We start from the raw sequence: 23,124 nt of genomic DNA, 5'->3' as shown, positions 1-23,124 counted from the left end.
GCACAATGGTAGTGTGCGATGTAATCTACAAGATGGTGTTTTTAAATTTTAGAAAATAGTCTTCTTTTATATTATTTTGATTAATTATGATAATTTATGCGAGAAATCAGAATCTTTCATCTAAATCAGTAAATAAAGCTCCAAAAGTGCTCATTTGTGGTATAATTATTCTTTGTGGCATTCTTAGCAAATGTACTTTAAAAAAAATTTGGTATCAAAATTAATTTCTTATTTATTTTATTGTTTCATGAATTTCTTATGTATTTCTTTGTTTTTTCGACCTTTTGTTTTTGTTGTTTTTTGTAACAAAATTTGTCACAGACACTTTTTGAAGCATAATACTCCTAAAACAAACTAATTTTAGCCATTGAGAGTAGAAATAAGCATATTTATATGAACCATGTGAAAAAACTCAATTTGCATTGACTTTGTACACAAAATCACATTTTTTAGCCATTTTTGGCCTCATGTGCATGTACAAAAAGTCATGTAACTTCAGAACCGTACCCCCAGGCATCACAAATTTGGTGTCAAAATGCGCGGGAAACTCAAAAGAAAAAAGTCATGGAGCATCGCGGCGAGAGCATTGCGTGTTGCAGAGTAATCGTGCGAAATATCGAGAGGCCCCCCCCCGTGCAGTTAGGGTTAAACCCGTGAGCGCAGCGAGTGGGTTTTAGACTGTTCCAAAGTTAAACAAGAGCATCCAATTCTCACTGATCCACGAAATTGGCCTGTGCATCATTTGCGTTATCAAATGGGCCCGTAAATTCATGAAATACAAGTATTTTCCCCATTAATCGTCCGGTACACCTACAGCACTATACAAGACTTTAGCCATGCGTTGGGATTTTACCAGACGCATAGCCATACGTTCGGATTTTACCGGACGCATGGCTCAGTGTGGATCAGTAAAAAAATCAGTGCATGACAATTGACCAGTCAGATTGCGGAGATTCTAACGCCCATTCTATAATTCTCACTGATCCACGAAATAGGCCTGTGCATCATTCGTGTCATAGAATGGGCCCGTAAATTCATGAAATACAACCTTTTTCCCCATCATGTGTCCGGTACACCTACAACACTATACAAGACTTGAGCCATGCATTTCAGATTTTACCAGACACATGGCCATATTTTCAGATTTCCCTGGATGCATGGCTCAGTGTGGATCAGTAAAAATCAATTCATGATAATTGACCTATCAGATTGCAGAGAATCTAAAGCCCATTTTATTATAATGTAAAGCCCATGGCCCCCAGAGTATAAAGGCAGTGCACCCAAAGCAGACGGGATGAAAACGGCCGCCTGAGTGGTGGAGAGCACCGGAATGTAACTCCTGGACATCTGTCTACATAGACTGAACAAACACCTGAATTTTTGTGTGGCTACTAGAATATGAATGACTCCCATGCATAATATATTGTGTGAATTATGACCTTTACAAGTCATATTCTCTGGGCAGATATCCTGACAGATATAACTAGTTGGTTCGTGGAGAATGATTTCATTTCGGGGACTTTTCAATTTGAGGCACTTTTCGGAATACCAATCTGCAAAGTGCTTTTTTTTTTTTTTTCAAAATCGGCCTTTTAGATGCTCAAGTAAACTCCACTGATACACTTAGGAATACATTTTCTATAGTGTATGACCATTCTGTATGGCCACAATGCATCCTAAAGTAGTGGTGATATGATTGCAGTTCACATAATGATTATATTATGATTTTCCATTGCAATTGTTAGCATGCTTCTTTTTTGTGTTTTCTGTTTTCAAAAATTATGTTAGTATTTTCCCAAAGTGTGTGCTGTCTTTCTTCATGATCTGCTGGTAGTATCCACCCTCTGTACATGACCTTCTCTTCAGTTACCTGCCATGTACATGTGTATGTACAATGTATCTAATTGAAGCAGGTAGCCCTTCAAATACAAAGCTCAGACAGTGTCAAGAGAACAAACACAGAATAACATTCCTTCACTTTAGGAAATAAAACCACAGGAGACAGCAAGGGGTATGGTTTTAACAGATACACACAGCAAAACCTCCATGTACATGTAGGTTTCCATAGCAACCTACCTATTCATATGTGATCTAAACCAAGTGCCGGAAATTGGATCAACAAAGTGCATAGCATCCCTGTGCCATTTTCTGGAGAAGTACATTTGTACGTAGTGTGCAGTCGGATTTGAACACAGTTATTCCAGGCGCCCTGTGTTGATGACCTGATGTGTTCAATGTGGATTTGCGGTGGATTACTTTGTCTGCCTGTATACTTTTTTTTTTTCTTCATGATACAGAACTTGCAGTTAAGAAACAAAATTAATTTGTCCCTGAATTGTCAGGGTGATTCTGGTTAAAAAACAAACAAACAAAGACTTGGTATATAAGCTAGCGTGTGAGGAATAATGTTATTTGTTGCAACCTGTGGCAGTATTTATGTACACTGCCCAAAGTAAGTGGTAATTACTAGTGTGCTACATGTAGCTATCATCCCAGCAGCAAAAGGCAAGATCCATATCGCAATGTGTATCTTACGGTGGAGCAAGAATATGTTATCTGTACAGCAATGAGCCTTTCACACGTTGTACATACTGTATTTGTCATTTAGTGCCTTGGTTTGGGTCCTACTTATCAAATAAGTGAGTCATATTTTTAAGAAAGCTAAATGGGACAGTTTTAAATAGAGCGTTCTTCTTTATCATATTGAGAGAAAATACCTAGATAGCAGGAAATTAGGATGATAGGGTTGATAGAGGTCAATTGTGTTTAAAAGATTTTCTTGCCCATTGTAGCTCATCTACTGACAAGAGAGTTGGAATTAACATTATAACAAAACCTGACCCTGTTGAATGCCACAATTTCAGGGACTGTAATATAGATTTGTTTGTGTATGCAACTGAGACAGCTCGCTGAAAGAGCAATTGAAACATGAAATGTGTGAATGCCCATACCTGAGTTGGCACCCACACATGCATTTTTTAATTATAGTTCTTGCCACACATATGTAGCATAAATCACAGGGATGATTATTTTGTTTGCCTTCTTTGTGTTGATATATTTCAGAGGAGGTGAAGCAAGCCTATCTGCAGCTAGCTCTTCAGTACACTTCAAACAAATCCTCAAAGGTAAGTATTTCTGTATTAAAAAAATAGCAGTAATCCCTGTATGCTTCTGATAGGTATATGGAAAGTAACTTGTCAAATGTATGGTAGCTTAATGTTAATTTCAACAATGGGCATTTTATACCCAACAACCTCCTGAAATATAAACATACCGGTAGATTAGTTATTGTAAGTGAGGGTTGACTTTGTCTTTGACATATGTATGGAGAACTACTTGGATGCCAATGCCTTGGTGAACCATTTATGATAAATGAAGGAATTTCATACAACTCTGAGGAATACAGGTCAAAGGAGTGCAGTTGAGGTAGTGACCAAGCAACAATGTTATATTTAAATAATCTTATCTTATACATTGTAGTAACCAAAATAAACTTTCAAAGAGTGTGACATAATTTCAAAAGTTTTCATTTTCGTCTGCTGAATTGTACTGAGCACCAATATACTAGGCAATACTACATTGATCAGATGAGGTTAGTCGAGCATGCATTAGTTGAGCATGCATATTAGGGATATCCATGAAAAGACAAAGGATATGAAAGGAAATTTAGACGAAAGAGGGAGGTTGAGCAAAACCAGAGTAGCTGGGATTCCTCTACACAGTGAAAATAAAACTTGAAAATGGAATTATACTCTGCACTTGATGGCGGTCTGCACAATATTCTCAGCATCATTTCATAACTGCTGACTCAGTTTCTCTCTGGTTATAACTTTCAATTTCTTTACCAAGGTTGTTAAATGACCTTGAAAGAGCTGGCATGTTCACATGTGTGTGACATTGAGCATAATTCTTTGTTTCTGAATGAGTATGAATAAAAACATGATTGTACGAAGGAATCATAATGTGGCACGTTCTTTATCTGGGCAGAGATATAGAAATTGTACATGGTCTAACCCCTGGTGTAGCCTATGTACACATATAGGCATGAAGAAAATGTAAGTAGATATGTGAATTGAAAGATGTTGAGTTGCAAGTCAAACGAGTAAAATATAGGTATGCATGATTTGGATCTGAGAATACCAAGAGAAAGGCCTGTTGTTGGGAACAAATTTCTGTACATGAACTGGTATGCTCTCCTGATGCCACTCCAGAATACTGTATATTTGATATACTGTACTCATTTGCAATTAGATTTTAACAGTGTAGCATTCAAATAAACGGACTGATATAATGCGTTAGGAATTGCTTCAAAGCAGTATTTTACTTCTGTTTGGTTTGTAATTACACACACACACACACACACACACACACACACACAAGAAAATGGCAAGCAGAGATTTTTGAAGAATGCTGATCATGAAACTTGGTTGTGGAAAAACATTGGCCCTTATACACGAAGGTGGTACAATCTTTGTCCATGGTTTAAAGCATGGACAAAGACCGTAGTTTTGTATGGGGCACCAAGTGTCGCATGGCCTATTTCGTTATGAAATCAGTCATTTCGTCGACGAAATGACCATTTCGTAACGAAATTCATGAACATTTCGTAGACGAAATGACCGATTTCGTAACGAAATAGGCCATGTGACACTTGGCGCCCCATGCGTTTGTCCATGGTTTAAACCATGGACAAAGATTGTACCACCTTCGTGAATTCAGGTCATTATGTCCACACTTTCATTCTGCCATATGATAGTAGTTTACATGCTTAAACACCACCATTAACTGATTGGCAGGTTGTAATGAATCCACAAAGAGAGAAGATATAGTATACATAGTACATGTAACTATGTGCATGAGGTGACTTCAGTAGCACTATTTTCTGAGGGGCTGCACCCCTCAGAAAATAGTGCTACTGAAGTCACCGAAGGCATATAGTTTCAACCAGTGCCTCGAACAATGGCCTGGTATATTTGTTTTATATCCCTCCCAATGAATTAAAGAGTAATTGACTGCTGGTATTCTGTAATTTACCCTTTTTTAGGACATCTTGCTTCACTCTTTTCGAGAAGATTGACAGGTCAATCATGCTTGGGAAAGCAGAGGAGGTCAGCGCGTACGCGTATTATGAAGAGACAGCTGCGCGCTCAGCCGCTAACGTACTCAGTGTACTGTGCTGCTGTACAACGTACACTGTACTTTGGTAAACATACAGTACGCGCAATAGAAAACGCCCAACGAAAGTGCGTCCAAATTTCGTCCCAACGCTTTTTTCGTTGTTGATTTCGTCGGGGACGTTTTCAACGCTTTTTGCGTCCAGACTTCATGGACGGATTTTGGACGAATTCAACGAATTCAACGAAATCCCCGAACGCTTTTCCGAAGCTGTGGACGCATTCAACGCTTTCAGCGCTTTCAACGCTTTCAACCCTTTACACGCGATCACACACACACAGGAAAGTTAGCTCTAATTGCGAATTGCTAGCTCTTCTTTCGTCGAAGTTCTCTAGGTTTCCCGTCCATTTCTCTCATTTTCTCTCTTTTGCTTTCGTATCATTGTATCCCTTTCTTTTCAGAGTACAATCATACTTTAGAGAGTATTTTTTCTCATTTTTATTAAGTGATTACCATGTTTGCCACAATTTGGGGTGAGTTTTTGTTCGAGTGTTTGTTGAGTTTTTCGATTGAACGATGTGTCGATTATCTTCGTGTGTGCGAGAATATCGTACCCACTCGTTTGTTTCCGTGTAAGTATTTTTACCGTAAAGTGTCTTCATCGTTCGTCTTCACGCATCGGGTTTTCACCCTAGTTTTCCTCATCGTAGTTTTCCACATCCATTTTTTTTTCCGGTGCAAGATACTCTGTGTATTTTCTGCTACGGTAAAATGCCATCGTCGATATTTTTTGTGTATTCATCGTAGTTTTCCACCTCCATTTCATTTTTGTGTGCAAGATGTGTAGCTAGGTCTGCAATGTCTGAATCGTTTACAGATGTGTTTTGTGAGAGTATTAACCACGATGATTTTGAGGATTTTGAGGGTTTCGCGGTGGATGAGATCGACTGGAATGATAGTGATAATGATAATGAATCTACACTATCTAGTGGTGTTGATATAAGAGCTCTTATGATGATGCAATTTATTTCGTGTGACCGACCATCATGACGTTGGCGATGACGAGTACGAAACGAGTAGCCTATACATGTACAATGTAGGCCTGTAATGATCTAAGACGAGAGTGACACTGACGACATGGCCTGGCCCTGGGGGCTGTTTTAGTGTTGCCTGCTGAGTAGGTGTTCCATTCTATCCTTTCAGTTATCTTTCTATCACTTTCTTCTTTTGACCCTGGATGAAAAAAAAAAAACCCTATCTTGCCATGTAAAGACAGAACACATACCATCATGAAATATCATGACATTACTAAAGTAATAAAAGAAATAAGTAAGCGATGAAAATTCTTGTTTGTAAAATCATAAATCAAAGGTGATTTCATATGAACCAGCTCTTTGAAACGTATTTAATTTGCCTATTGATACTTGCTTTGCAAGTATACATTTTCTCTCCCATGGACTTTGTGTCCCCCCCCCCTTTTTTTATGTGCTTTAATGATTATTCTAATTTGTTTTGTCAATATCATCATTATTGCTGTATTAATATTACCATACTTTGATATGGTTAATTGCATTTGTTGATTGACTCTAACTTTCATTTTGTTGCCTCCTCTTGGTACTTGTACAGATCCTTTCTAGGGCTTGCTGTTTGCTCACCCCCCCCCCCCCCCCTTTGCTGTTGCTATTTCACTCTTTACCTTTCTTTGTCTCTCTGTTGTTCCTTATCTTGTTTGATGTTGCCTCCATATTCATCCTTTTCCTTCAATGGTTGCCCCCTGGCCCTCACGACCATTACTAACCTTCCCCTGCCTTTTGTCTGTCCATCCTCCTGCTCTAATCCCCCTCCCTTTACCTGTTGGGCTCCTTGCCCATGACATCCTACCCTCTCCTTTTGTTTTCTTTGTTCCTTGTCCCTTGCCTGTTCCTGACTGTTCTTGTTGTGTGAAGTCGCTTTACATGTGTGTGGTTGCTTTTTCTGCCTATTTGCCATTTTGCTTCTGACGAAGATTCTGCTATGATCGAAAACGTAGGTCCCTTTTGACTCTATCCTAAAAACATTCATGTACACTCCCAAAACTTGCTGGGCTAGTAATGAAAACTTCCATTATCTAGCAGGGGAGAGGGAATGCTTTCATTTTCTCAAGAGAGCTTTTGTGTGAGAGAATGCAAAACTTGATTGAGTGTTGCCAAGTTGTTTTCAAACTTCTTCATTTTATTTGATCTTAAGCATAATCACTTTCGTAAGTACATGTACAGTATTACGATTTCTTCTCCCCTGACTGTAATCGGAAAGTTTGCCATAAGGACGATCGCTAATGTGTTTGGATGTGCCGATATGCGAAACACGTGGTTCAAAAGAATGCACCATGTGCTACTTACAGTTGTACTGCCTTAAAGGTTACTGCAAGTTGAATGGATCGAATGCGCCATAGGCTTAGTTACGGTAAACAGTTTACGTTCGATGTGAATAATTATTACGTCTTTCAGGATCGAGGAATAATACACACAAAACATGCAAACAAACAAATCCACGAACGAGTGTTGATAACCAAAATTCATATGAAAAGTAATAGGCAGTTTTGATGAGCGTGAAATTTTATTGTCATGATTTTGCCGTTTAATCGGGTGGTGGCTGCATCACATAGGACATCTCAGTGAATTTGTCTAGGCATATGAGACTTTTCATATAAATCTGTGATTGCATTTTTGAGTGATTAATCAATTCCTTTTTACAGTTCGGGAACCAGAACATCAGAACATCTTTGCAATGATTCCTTTAACTCAACTCACCCGCGAGTTCTTCGATCGATATACTACACCAAATGCGCGCATTCTTTCGTCTGGCACCTGGGGTCTGGCACGCACCTGGTTTTGTGGAAATTTCCACAAAGGGAGAGGGTGGGGTTTTTCCAATCCCAAGAGACCGCATTATACACAAGAAGACAATCTCGTCGCTTCTATCATTTTCCGTCACTCGTGTTTTCCCCATATTCTTTGCTAATAATGAACATTTCGATTGAACTTAACGATGGTTGTTCACACGTGGTTCCTTTTGTTGTGAGGTGTAGGTATTTTCTTTTTTTATCATTCTTGGGAGGGGAAAGAAGAGTAAAAGAGGGAAAACTTATTTAAATAAACGAAGGGCACGTACGCTCAGCATCCACAGCAAGCCGTCTTTTACATCAGCATCGTTGATTATCATCACTTGCACTATCATCAGGCATCACTCGGATAATTTTGGCCTTTTTTTTTATAAACATTTAGAAACACGATCACCATCACTCGAGATAAACACGTAGCAGTGGCAGATCCAGAGGGGGCGCATGAGGCGCACGCCCCCTTTATTTATCGTGGAAAAAAAAAATAGAAGTGAAACCCGGAAGTGGCACCAGAAATATTAGTTGCGCCCCTCCCCCCTCCTGTACAGAATTCCTGGATCCGCCCATGCCTGTACGAAAATAAATGTCAACAGACAAAGTATCAACAACCTCCCTGACAACCACATAAACATTACCACAGAGCACACCGAAGCGGCTGGCATCAAACACCCTTCGAAATACTGCAGCAAAGCGCGAAATCGCCGTTACGAAAATGCATGTATATATACACAGTGCGAGGCAATTGAAAGATTACCTTTAAATATTTCAGAATATGAAAGGAACAAATAAAGTGATATGAAACGAAAGAAATCGTACACCAAACGAAAGGTATAACGACCTCCAATAGGCCCTTAGCCGCAGCATATCAATAAACATGACGTATAAGCACACGGAATATGCGTGTTTCGGATTCCTCCCTTCTATATTTCTTTCCTGAACTATTCCCAATGCCCGAATAAAATAATGACTAGTTTGTTACACTGATTTCTTCTTCTGAGGTAAGGAAGTTCGTTCGTCCGAAAACAAAAGGATTGACACTCCGAAGGTTTGCTAATCGGGCAATGCCCCCCCCCCCCCAAAAAAAAAAAAAACAGCCCACAAAATGCTCGTTAATCAAAACATTGGTTAATAATGTTAAAGACGATAATAATGATAATAATAAAAATAATGATAATAATAATAATAATAATAATAATAATAATGATAATAATGATAATAATAATATAACAATAGACAGAAATAAAACAATATATGGCCCCCTATAGCAATTACCCGCAGCATGATTACATTTTCGAATCAACAAACATGGATAGGCACAAGGAATATGCGTGTTTCGGATTCGAAATAACGCCGTAACCATCGGAATAGCGCACCCGTTTTCTTTTTTTCGGAATAATGAACACCACGGAAATGAATAAATGATTTCAAACTAAGAATCCATCGTAATTCTTGCCTTAAAGATTTTCCTCCCTTCTATATTTTATTCCTGAACTATTCCCAATGCCCGAATAAAATAATGACTAGTTTGTTACTCTGAAACATGGTGTTGTGAGTTAAGGAAGTTCGTTTATCCGAAAACGAAAGGATTGACACTCCGAAGGTTTGCTATACCCATCGAAAAATGGGGGAAACAAAATAATAGTAATACATTTTATTTTCACACTAGGTACGAACATCTACAAGGTGTAAGGAATTTGCGTGTTACGGAACATTTTATCACTTTCGCATCAGCGAACTTTACGTGCATTGGGTACTACAAAAATGCCTCCCCCCCCCCCAAAAAAAAAAAAATGTATATATAATTACACCAACGCTTGAGCATAACAACAAACAAGCAATCAAACAAACAAATAAACAACTTAAGATTTAATCTCATAGCTGCTTTGAATATTTCACGTTCCGTCTGCATGACTGTATATATACTTCCTTTCAGAATTATCTCTCGCTTCCCGCTTCACAACTAGGAAATAAACGATGTCAAACTACAGGTATATAAGAATTAAACTTATTGTCTTACTCTGAATATAAAATTCATTATTTCAAAAGTTCGTTTATCCTTGAATACAACAGGCTCGATACTACAGTACTCCGAAGGTTTGCTAATCCGACAATAACGCACCTATCCAATCACAAACATTCGTGCATTTTCGAATTATGAATCATAATTTGACTATCACATTTACGAACATCTATTTTTCGTGTAGGGAAGTCGCGTGTATCTGAATGTTTCATTTTCGTCCTAATGAACCTTATGGGTGCATGGGTACAACGAACATGAACCTCAACCCCCCCCCAAAAAAAAAAATAAAATAAAAAAAGAAAGAAAGAAAGAGCCAAGTCAAACTAAGAATCAGTCTGAATTAGTCGCTTTGAAAATTCCACGTACCGTCTGAATTATCTCTCTGTCCAATAAAGAAATAAACGATATCAAACTAAGAATTAAACTTATTGTCTTGTTTTGAATATTATTTTTTTTTTTGCTTTCCTGGGGCCCGTTGCATAAAACTTACCATTGAATTTCAATAGTAACTACCGTCAGCATCAATGATTATAAAATTTACCGCTGATTTAAGACTTACCGCATAGAAAGGAGCGGTAAGTCCAGCGGTAAGGGTTTTATGCAACAGGGCCCTGATTCAATAAAAAAACGGGCAATGTAACGCGCAATTGCTGAAGAAAGAAAATATATTTAATGACCAAATAACGGCGAACAAATCCTTCTAATTTCTTTTTTCCTCTTTTTGGGGGTTAATTTTCTTTCTATACTCAAATGGATTTTACGTACACGCAATTTTAGTGAAACCATTTTCTTTTTGGTCGGCATTCTACGATAAGGTTCCTGTGGGTTCCTGTGGGTTCACCCTCGCCAAAATTGCGTGATTTCTCTTAAATGCTATGAACCCGAATGATCTCTGATTGGTAATTTAGTCTATTTCATGATCAACAGTTGTTTATTTTCTGCTTGTAAAAAAACAAAAAACAACACGTGAACAATTAGTAGGCCTTATACTGGGTCTTGTCATGTATCGTACATCTCTGTTTCGTTCAGCCGAGCGAGCCATGCCATGGCAATTGCGACGCACATACGGCGCACTCGCCTTTCCCACACGTGCACATTCCCTGGTTACATGCAGCCCGCATACCAACATGTGATGTATCAGGTGACTTACAAATGCAGTGAATAATCTGCTAACGGTGCCGTACTTACAGCTAGGGTAAGGGAAACTAAAACTTTTACAAATTGCTTCAATGAAAACGGCATCGATGTATGTATACATGTTACCATTCTTAATAGTATTATGTGAATCAGGTGAATTCCACGCCTGTCTACTGTTCTCATTCCCGACCGCTGTGCTACTACTAGTACTTGTTGAGTCTAATCTTGCAGTGATTCTTGCCGGCTAGCGGCTGTGGATGTGGCCACTACACACACACGTGTGTACTGTATTCCATGTGCGCCTTGGATCACGGACGCTTTTAACGAAATTTGGACGAAACTGCCGAGCTCCGAACACGCATTTTCCGAACGAGCAACGCATTTGCCGAACGAAATTGAGCGGGCGGTCGTGCGTGAAATGCGTCCACAAAGCGTCAGAATCGTTGCTACTGGATCGATAACGAAATTTCGTCCAAATTTCGTCCAAATTTCGTTGCTACTCGATCGATAACGAACTTTCGTTGGAAAACGAAATTGACGGAGGCGTTTCTTATTGCGCGTACTGTATTTATGCGCAAACTGCAAACTCAGTACGTGCTTCATGCATGCAAAATACGCTTATCCGGTCTGTCAATCAAGTACAAACTGGTAGGGCCTACGTGTGCTCGAGCTGATCAACGATGTGAGCTGCAGCTTTTATGTTTTTTATCGTCTTTCTAGCGTTTTCTAGCTGTCTATACATGTACATGAATATGGACTATCCTTTGCTGTTAAAATTGCAAGTATGCATTGTAAATTAGGGTAAAAAATTCAGTAACGGCAAGTCTAACTAAGGTTATTGAGTGCCATCGTATTAAAATTTGTGTGATTTGTGTTGTAACAGTTACTTCTAACCATGTCCATCGACCCTAGACACAAAATTGTAATTAGGGTTTCCATACAGATTACATGAACTACGGTTAGACAGGTAGAAATTCTAGGCTTAGCTAGATCTAATTTATTAGTATACTAGAAATAATTAAGCAGGCCTAGATCTATCTAGGCCTATGCCTACTACTACATTACTGTCAACATCTTTTGGGTGGGCCGCTCGAGTTTATGAACTGCGAGACCAAAGCATGAGCTTCCCAAAATTATACATTTTTACAGACAGTCCTACACTGGGATAGGCACTAGGCCTACCTCGAATCCAGCATACCGTAGTTTGGGGATCATACTTCTTCATAAATGGCCCCAAAACTTTGGAACGACCCTCCAATATCTCTTACGTTATATAGGGGGTCTACGACACTCATCTTTAAAACCTGAATGAGGACCAAGATTTTACGGACAACGGCAGGCCTACATCGATCTCTAAGAATATACCATATATGTTTAGAGAGCTCATGTTTGCTTATTGTTGTTGTCTAATACATGTAGATTTATGATATTAACACCTACTCTGTTGTAACATAATATTCTATTCCACAACGCTATGGGCATCTTTAGGGCTTTTTACACTGGCAAATTTTTGCTTAGTCCCGTACAGTGGGGCTGGGGGGGGGGGGGGGGTCTTAGCCTCACCGTTGGTACGGGATTTTCCTTAGCCCACTTTCTGTTTACACTTGTTTTTGCCAAAGTGGGCTAGCCCCACCAATAATCCCATCTGGCCCTGCAAAATAGCAGGGTTAACACCGCAATTGCAGTGCCAAGCAAGCGAGTGTAAACAGAACAAAAAAATAATCTGGGGTTAAGCGACGGAGACGAAGTCCGTCCCCCACTGACCAATCAGAAACGAGGTAATCAAGTGCTGCCGGTGCGCGTGTGTACTCGTACAGTGCACAGAGTAATCATGAATATTTATGTGGTTTGGAAAATACGGGGCTAAGAAATACGAGTGTAAAAAGGTCAGTTTTCTCCTTTATAGCCCAGGACAAGACCTTAGTATGGGATTTATTGGCGAGTGTAAAAAGCTGAAAAAATTGGTACGGAACTAACGATAGTCCTGGGTCAGAGAAAGTACGGGGTTAAGAAACACAAGTGTAAAAGGGGCTTTTTTAGGTAGAATGATGGCTTTATAAGAGTCTCTGAGTCTTATTTTCTCTAAGGCCAAGTAAAAAAAGAAACCAGTTTCTCGTCCTCGCGCGCATCGATTTTGGCCGCCGCATCGATTTTTTTACTATTTACTATTTTCAAAATGGCGCTGAAAATACCAAGAAATTCATAATTCTCGTCCCAGCCCACTCCCCGCCCGCATCGATTTTCAGTTGCCGCATCGACTTTTTTGATATTTACTATTTTTTCGGCCGCCGAATAAAAAAATCAACAACTCACCTACCAATCGTGATGTCTTATTTCTAATTACGCCTTGCGTCCTCTACTTAGCTGTAGTACAGCTGTAGCTTCTGTATTAGTGCGTATGTAATAACGCATGCATTTCACACTGCGAGCTCGGCAAGAAGGAATGACCCACAAAGCAGTTGAACTGTAGTTTGATGGGCGGGCCTGGGCTGTGATGTACAGCGCACTCGGTACGTCGTGATGTAGACAGGACGTTGAGCACCAGCCTTCTGTACATTTCTCTCGTGCTGTTGCCCGCTTCATGTGCTGCTAGATTGATTGCGCAATGTAACCACAAACCCCGTTATAACGAGATCCGTGGGACCGGCGATATTACCTCGTTATAACCGGTACCTCGTTATAACCATACTCATCAAAAACAAAGAAAAACATAAGCATGACGTCATATACCCGTCAATGAAACTTAAACATATCCTTTGCGTTGTTATTACACAATTATTGAGCGTTATTATTGAGAGAATAAAGGGAGATTATTTGTGAATTAGACGAAGAAATAGAGGCTGAAATGATAAGTTAATTCTTTATTGTAATTCTTGTTTGTTAAGCTTTTTCTAAACACCAGCGCAAATATGGGGGCAAATATATACTGTAGAGTAACATACAGGCCTTGTTTACCGTAACTTGCTAGGTATTTTTACGCTGTTGGTGCCCAGCGGGAATGCGATGATTTCATGAAGCATTTCGGCTGTAATCTTGTACACAATCCATGTCATGTACAATGTATGATCGTTGCGCCCAAATGGATTAAAAATGCGTTCTTTATTTTCTTCCGAAAATCTCTTCGCGTTTTGTACGACCGTTCTTGAAAATATGTGACAGGATTGAATGTTGGAGGTTGCCATCCTGTTTACGCAAATCTGTACCAGATCTATTCAAACTAATAAATGCGTTTGTTTCTTTTTCTGATTTAGGTTAACATGCGTCATTCAACTTTTTTTACGCTACTGTCACCTGGCGAGATCGCGATGATTTCAGAGTAACATACGTGCATTGTTTACCGCTAACTTGCGAGGTATTTTACGCTGTTGGTGCCCAGCGGGAATTCGATAATTTCATGAATCATTTGGCTGTAATTTTATACAATGTATGATCGTTGCGTTCGAAGGGATTAAAAATGCGTTCTTTATTTTCTTCCGAAAATCTCTTAGCGTTTTGTACATCCGTTCTTGAACTGTTGAATGCGTTTGTTTCTATTTCCGAGCACCGATTAAGTAGGTTAACATGCGTTATTCAACAATTTTTACTCTACTGTCACCCGGCGAGATCGCGATGATTTCATTCATTATTTCGGCTTTATAAATCATACACACTCATATTTGAATTATCATTCGTTAAATGATAATGAACAAATCCAGATCTATTCAAACTAATACATGCGTTTGTTTCTTTTTCCGAGCACCGATTAAGTAGGTTAACATGCGTTATTCAACTATTTTTACTCTACTGTCACCTGGCAGGATCGCGATGATTTCACTAATTATTTCTGCTTTGAACATACACACTCATATTTAAATTATCATTTGTTAAATGATAATGAACAAATCCAGATCTGTTTAAACTAATAAATGCGTTTGCTTCTTTTTCTGAACACCGATGAAGTATAGGTTAACATGCGTTACTCAACTATTTTAACGCTACTGTCACCCGGCGGGATCGGGGCGATGATTTTATTATTTCGGCTTTAATCATCAAAACTCATATTTGCTCAAAACCAGTAAAAGAACTGGAAGTCGGAACTAAAATTGGAAAGGATATAATGATGAGTTGCCCACGCATTCCAATTGTCCATTTTTGGTCAAATTTTATTGTCGCTACATGAAAAGTTTTTGAATGCGTTATCTATTTTTTTCTCGTTGCGCTGTGGTCTGACCTCATACCGCACGCGTTTCTCGCGAAAAAGAAAACCGAATGATTATGTTTAATCATTAGTAGGAACATCGAAAGGTGTTCCTGTGTCTTATCGCGTGATTAAGAAGAAAACATGGAAGGAACGGTTCTCTGCAAAACGGGAAAAGACGTGGATAGCGAGATTTCGGTTTCCAATGTTTCATTTGTCGCGTGTTTGAAAGCGGCAATTTGGTCAAGAAATGGAACCTCGTTATATCCGATCAAATTGCTTAATGTTTTTCTTTATCATGATTTACCGAAATTGTCCTCGTTATAACCGGAATCTCGTTATAACCGAACACGTTATAACCGATTCGTTCTGCCATTACACGCAAAGGAAAACGGGACCGACGCGATCACCTCGTTATAAGCGGTTCCTCGTTATAACCGAACTCGTTATAACCGGGTTTCCCTGCAGGCTGTAGTAGAGGAGACCAGCCAGCCAGCATAGCATGCGTTCTGGAGCTGGAAAAAAAATCGTGGAGTGATGGAGAGAACCGATCTCAAGCGCACGTGTGCACAGCGAACGGCTTTAAATAGTGAATATGTATTCAACTGGTTCGTATTCTGTCTTTCAGTAAAAAGGAAATCAGGTGGTTGTTTCACAGGGTTGACAATTGGCAGTACTGTCTGCGGCATTTTAAATCCTTGAGCGAATAAGTTTTCATATGAGAAAAGATCTAACTCAGTAAGTTTGTGTTGTGTTGAAAGGCAAAAATAATGCTAGTATGCATTTCCAGAGATAATGGTTGGATTCATAGGTTCAACAAGTGATGCATAAATGTGTATATTTTATGTTAAAAAAACGTGTTTTTTTCCCCATACCCTTGATATGACTGAATGAATACAGTCACAGTGTAGTTAAATGGTATACTTGTCATGCATAAACAGCAATATACGCATATCAGATTTGGTATTAAATTGTGCATCACTCAATGATAAGTGGTTTATATCACACATGTAAACACATATTACTTTCATTTTGACAATCCTCGAAAAAATAGTAAGATATCAAATAGTAAGGACCTCCCTCATCGCCTTGCTCAAAAAACCCGGACGAGAAACTACTTTCTTTTTTTACTTGGCCTAACGTTACACGTATTGAGTGTATTGTCTACGGTGTGCCATACTCATTCATTTGTATGTGAAAATTTACTGTGTGGTTCTCACAAAGCGAAGGCCCCGCGAAAGCCATTCATTTGTACATGAAATCTCTCGCGAAGCGAAGGTGCTGCAATACCCATTCACTTACACGTGAAATCTTTCGCGTTGTGACACGAAGCAAAAAAGATTTCACCAGCGTGATATAGTTTTTTTTTACTATTTTCCTAGGGAGAATAGTGAGACGCGGATTTGTATGGTAGAATCATGTTTTGATGTTTTCAGTGCTCTCGACCAATCACAGAACGAGAAGCAATTTGTGAGGGATATAAATCTGATTAGCTGTGAATGAGGTATTACAGATCTCTCTTACAGGAGGTTATGGTGTAAGATTATACATGTTTTTCACATTGTTTGCATATTCTGGTGTGGATGCTGGCTCAGGTCTCTACTTGTTATTACCATGCAACATATGTTAGATAACTGAAATCCAATTTATCATTGGGATAAGATAGGATTGATGCATGAGCAAGAAATGAAATCTATTCTCTATATTGCATACTAGCCCTTGTTTCCACCTTACAAGCTCCTGCATCTTTACATATTGTTCTTCTTCTTGTACATGGCTTCTGTGTGTACAATGTATGTTCCTGATTTGCCTTTCTTTGGAGTTTAGCAGGTTTACCTCTGGCTTTGAATGGTTTGCACACAGCACACTAATTGTGGGGGTTATTTACCAGCAAGTGTATTTCCTTCCATACATGAGACAGACTACATTGCTGTGTCACTCTTTCCAGGAATACAATTGTAAATTCAGAATGCCATGGAGATATAACATTTTCTCTATGAAGCTAAATACAGTATGCTGTCACAAGTTTGCTTTGTTTTACTGAGTACTCTGACTGTTGCAAAATACACTAATGTGTTAATGCATATGATCTACAAAGCAGCAGCTAGGTCTTCTATGGTTGCTGCTGTGGTGACTACTATTGTTGGTTAAGTACAGGTAGTAATAGTATGATATGATGTCACCATTTGCATGAGAAATTTGTAATGTTGAGGCACTATATACATGTACATTTCCATCATACTTTTGTTGTGGTTTTATTTTTCACTAGTCAACTGATATATCCGTAAACGACACACCAAAGAAATTGTCTTTCATAACACAAATGCAATCATACTGTCTCGACAGTAGGAATTCACCAACTTCTTTTCGTGATCGTAGGGGATAAGACTTATTTTTCATGCTTTTGCAGTGATTTATGATCACAAATTTCTCCATTTGCAAAATTGTCTTTTGAGTCCCAATTTAGAAATTTTGTGCCTTTGAAGTAAATGGCATAATACTGTCAGATGATATTGCAATTTTGCATTTCAAATATTGGGGCCTCTTATCAATAAATTTAGTCAGTGAAAATCATATACTGCATGCCTTGCGCAGTATGCAATGATATTATGTTATTATAAGACTTTATTGTTTCACAGTCTCTTTCCCCCTTTCTCTCTCATTTTCAATTCTCTTTCCCTGTCTTTGCTCTGGATCAGAGCAGCCATCAAATAGTCTATGATTCATACTGTGGATGTGAATTAGCGCTATTTCCTGCCGCAAGTGACTGTACTGCACAGCCTATGTCACCAACTAGCACATGTAGCTTTTGTCTGTGTACACATGATGATGATATCTTTTTACCATCTGTAAAATGGTTTGCATGCATCTTAGATTATAACTTAATGTAACACTAAGTTTTCTGACAAAAAAAAACCAAACAACAACAAACAGAATTTTAATTATCATACTTGTAAAAACTTGATAAATAAGTCATATGTGATATCAAAATTTATCTGACAGAGACTGGGGGTCAAAGACAGATTTCATTTTTGAGCAACAGAAAAAAAAATGTGAAATTGCTTATACACTGTAAGTGTTTCTTAATTTTTTTCTATCTTTATCAAGCATGAGGTGATTTCTTGCATCTTTCATCACATTTTCTTCCTTTTTCAGTGATTTGAATCTTACAAGCATTATTGATTTATAAAGTTTATATCTTTGTATCATGTCAAAAATAGAATCATATGATACAGCTCTCGAAGTCATATACTGTGCAAAAAAGTGCTGTATCTGATTTAGTTACAAGGTATGTATCAATGCAGAGAGGTATGTGATACATCAATTAAAGTTCATACTGTGTCCCTTTTGCAACCCTAAAAATAGGATTCCTTTCATATGCTGGTATATTGTAGAAGTAGAAGTATAAGTGTAGGTAATTTGGACCTTTCTTTGAATAATAAAACTGGAAACTTCTCATTGAAGGAAGGGGGAAATAGTACCATAGATTTCCAGCAAATTTATTCAGACCCCCCCCCCCCCCAAAAAAAAAAAAAAAAAAAAAAAAAGAGATACATGGTCTGGATCACTACCAAAATTTAATCATCTGTTCCTTGTGTCATTCTCAACCTTTCGTGTAAGTTTCATCCAAATCCGTTTACAACTTTTAAAATTATTTTGCACACAGACAAATAAACAAATGCCGATGAAAACATAACCTCCTCCCTTGGCATCCCATTGATGAAATCACTGCCATATACATTTGTCTGTGCTTGTCTTATGGATGATATTTGGAACCAGTATTTTATTCTCAAGAGTAGAGATACTGTGAGTAGTACATAGTATTGTTACAAACATATTACATCAGCTTTTTAAAATGTCAGTAAATGGTGCTGCATTCAGTACCACTTGTCATTATTGACTGGCATCCTGAGAAAGAGAACAACCAGACAGGAAGAAATTTTTGGTCCCCACTTCTTTTTTTCTTTTTCATACTTTTGCAGTTGCCTAGTTTCCTTCACGTGGTTGAGTCACAATATCATTCCAGAAGGGTTTGCTTGTACTGTATTTGCTAACTAAAGTGATCTATCAGACCTTCTCTATTTTTGAAAGGAAGTACCACAATATGGGCTGATAGATAATTCAGTGAGTATCTAGGGCACATTGCCCAGCCAGGATTTGAACTATTTCCAGAATTAAGAGGAAAGGATTTGGAAAGTTCTGGATTTGACAGAAATTGCTGTATATATTTCTTTAGGGTGTCGGATACTTGTTGCATTTTAACATTTTAAACCATCATAAACATTGTGAACTGGTGTACTATGAATGAACGTGAGCTACTGAACATGTTCATTTACATAATACTGTTGTAGGCTGCTAAACTTGCTCCTTTAATGTCATCTTCCCTTTTGTAATATATTTTTTTGTCATCATGCAATATATTTGCAAGATATCTAAAAATATAGTTCTTTTGCTTGCTTGAATGGGAATTGGGCAAGGACTCCATACTTATGATAGGAAAATGCCTGTTTACATCACTTGCCCAACACAGGGCTGCACACTAACCCATTTCTTCTACTGGTCCGACCTGTCGGACCACCAGTAGGTACCCAGTTTTTCCATATTTTAGTGGTCTATTCCCGAAAAAGTTACTAGTCTGACAGTGATTTTTACTGGTCAGGTGCAATCGGACCAGTGCCAGTGTGCAACATTGCCCAACAGGAAGTATGAGTTGCCCCAAACAAGCAGGCAAGTGGGTTTTACATCTTGGGATGCTATTTCCTGTTACAGTATTCCAGACCTGTTATGACAACTCTTAGATTATTGTTAGATGCCACTCCAGAAGCTTATTGGGAAGTGGGATGATAGTGACCCCAATCAGTAGTGGGTCAAACCTCATCATGTTCCCCAGGCAGTCAAATGTTGTATGATTGTAGTTGCTCTGGTAACCAACCAGGGTTTGCTTTGTAGCCAAAATCTCCCTCAGACCTGAAGGAGAGGAATTTGTCGTTCAGTCAGTTATGACGGGTAAGGTTTTCTTGTACTTTGTAAGAGACTCCAACCCAAAGTACCTTCTGATCTGGAGATTCTCCCGCCTGAAACCCCTAGCAAACGGGAGACTCAAAGTTGATGTGTGCGAAGCGCGAAATTCCAGGGATCTAGATGCTCTCTGGTGGTATCTAAGGCTTATTTTTTCAACATACGATAGAAATATGTAAAAAATCCTCTCCAACGGGAGACAAAGAGCCAGGGCGGGAGAAATTGAATCTCAAACGGGAGAACGGGAGATTTTGCAAAAATGGGCTTTCGGCGGGAGATCTCCCATCGAAAACGGGAGAGTTGGAGTCTCTGCTTTGTTGTTGTTGTTTTTGTTATTTGTGTGTCTGTGTGTCTGTGTGTGTGTCTGTGTGTGTGTCTGTGTGTGTCTGTGTCTGTGGGTGTGTGTGTGTGTGTGTGTGTGTGTGTTAGTGAGCCAGATAGTGTATTAGTATGATATACATGGTCTGGATCACTATCAAAATTTAATCTTTTTTTGTGTTTTTGTTTTTGTCATTATCAACTTAACCTGAAATTTTCATCCAAATCCATTTATAACTGTTTGAGTTACTTTGCAGACAGGCAAACAGTCAAGTCAACACTGGCAAAAACATAACCTCCTCAGCAGAGGTTATAATTGGTAGCAAGAGATGGACATGTTGCTGTAAGGCAAAGCAAAAAATGTATGTAGTTTATTAATAGTATAATTTTTGATAAAATCTGCAGAATAAAAAAAGTCAAACTGTCACACAGACCAGTATCTGAAATCTCTTGGAGTTATTAACACACGCAATGTATTATTGTTAGTTGATGTTACAAAACGTACATATTGTACCTCTACATGTGTCTGTTATTGTACCAATACATACATGAAAGTGTCATGGGGGAGGGGGTGGAGGATAGTCGAGATTTATTTTAGAGGAAGCTTTTGTAGTGTTAATTGAAAATTTGAGGAATACTCCAGTTTTGCTTTGAATCTTTGAATGCTTGTAAAGCTTGAAAGAAGCTCAGTTGATACCTTGAAAACATCTGATGAAATTTACCAAGTAATGCAAACATTAAGACACGAGAGAGACAGACTGAATCCAAAGTTATATTTATGTTCCACAGGCAACATTTGACTACTGAGTATCTTACAAGCAAAATGTCCTCCAGACAATTACATGAATGAACTGTATTAACTAGTAGATTTCAGAACAGATGGTATAATACTGTAGATAGCCTGTTTTATTAGAAAAAAAGAAGGTTTACATGTGTGTTGGAGTTGTTGAGTGGAATAACCACTTCGAAGCAAATCTTTATGAATATTACTTTAGCTGTGGTACCAAACAGGCATAAAGCAGAATATGTATAGCGCCCTCTAGATGTTAAGCCTGGAAGCCAGACCCTCACATATTCCCTGCTCGGATCAGTTGAACCCGTTTCCTGCATAGCAACAGCAATATTCTATTCACCCAATACGCTGCCTGTCTGTGACATCCATATCCGTCTGATTGCGCCCGCTGCTGATCTGTGTAAGGGACTGCCTCAGAAGTTAATGCAAAGAGGCTGAACTACCAAAGCATCAAAGGTCGTAGGTTGATATGTGCTGCAGGGCGGAAGTGCGTGCACTCCTTTGCCCTAGCTGCGCTTGTGTCCCTGTAAGTCTGTACGTATGTAATAGTGTTATCCCCAATGTTTAGAAGAGAAACATGCATTTCTGCCCTGTTCATGGTACCGTAAGCTTTTTTTTTCTTAACCCCCCCCCCCCCCCCTCAAAAAAAAAGGGGGGGGGGGGAATTGCCAGGTCAGAGGCAAAATTTCCCAAGGTAATATAATCCGTGGTTTTGACACAGCTCATTGGAAGCTTGTCACACCTTTGCAAAACTCATTTTAGTTGCAACAAATTCTACCTCATAGAACTTTAGATTATTAGAAGCAGTGCCTTGTCCTCTAAAATTCCTTGGCCTTTTCACACATATACCTTACCTCTCATATGCTAAGAGTTCCAGCATTTCTGCTTTTGTCACCTGTCATTTCCCTGGCTAGTTCATTGACTGGGAAGGCTATTGCATTACAATTTGAATCAATATGATGATTTAAGTGCCACAAGTTTGTAGTCCCATCAGTGAAATTTTGTCCTTAACAAGGGCCAGGTATACATTTGATCCAATGGACTTGGACTATAAAGCTTTAGGGATATAGACCAAATGATTTTAAAGTACTCCCTCTAAGCTTTGTTTGTTTGTTGTGTTTGTGTTTATGTGTGTGTGTGTGTGGGGGGGGGGGGGGCTTTAATGACTGAAAACAGAACCAGAGGGCTTATAGTTGCTCTATCAAATCTTGACATGGTCCCCCGTGTATCTGACCTTTAGGTAGCAGGATACAAGTGATCTGATCTGTGATCAAGCTGAGTATTTATATTCTCAAACACTGACATTTACATGTATTTAGCCTATAAACCCAACTTTTTTTTTAAAACAGATTTCAGTTTTATTTCAGGTATTTTATAGTTTGATATAAAAAGATATAATATGCAAAGCAAAATAAGGACTGAGTAAAGAATTACAAGTTACAAACACCAGTTATTAGGAATAGTAGAGAGTGATAAAATCAAATCATGATAAGAATGTTATAATGCCAGCATACAATATCATGTAGTGTGGTTTTTCATCTACATATATATTTGTTATAGAATCGTTAGTCATGCAAAAAAAAAAAAAAAAAAAAAAAAAAAAAAAAATCACATGCTATCAAATTCATCCACTGAATAGATTTTCACTTCACTATCTTACGTGATAG

At 38.6% G+C, this 23,124-nt stretch overlaps 1 protein-coding gene across 3 annotated transcripts in view; it reads left to right on the top strand.

Annotated features, from left to right (window-relative positions):
- Nucleotides 1-23,124, top strand: part of LOC139725146 (uncharacterized) — a 109,247-nt gene that overhangs the window by 10,058 nt on the left and 76,065 nt on the right. For all 3 annotated transcript variants that reach the window (XM_071636234.1, XM_071636235.1, XM_071636232.1), the window contains exon 2: nucleotides 3,064-3,125. In XM_071636234.1, the coding sequence (XP_071492335.1) occupies nucleotides 3,064-3,125 (62 nt within the window). The remainder of the gene's footprint in view (nucleotides 1-3,063; nucleotides 3,126-23,124) is intronic.

The sequence above is a fragment of the Diadema antillarum genome, unplaced genomic scaffold (genome assembly GCF_040938485.1).
Source record: "Diadema antillarum isolate AM-2024a unplaced genomic scaffold, OU_Dant_1.0 seq00000016_RagTag, whole genome shotgun sequence".
NCBI classification, from domain to species: domain Eukaryota; kingdom Metazoa; phylum Echinodermata; class Echinoidea; order Diadematoida; family Diadematidae; genus Diadema; species Diadema antillarum.
Note: the sequence above shows the minus strand (reverse complement) of the source record. Positions and strands in the feature narration are given on the sequence as shown.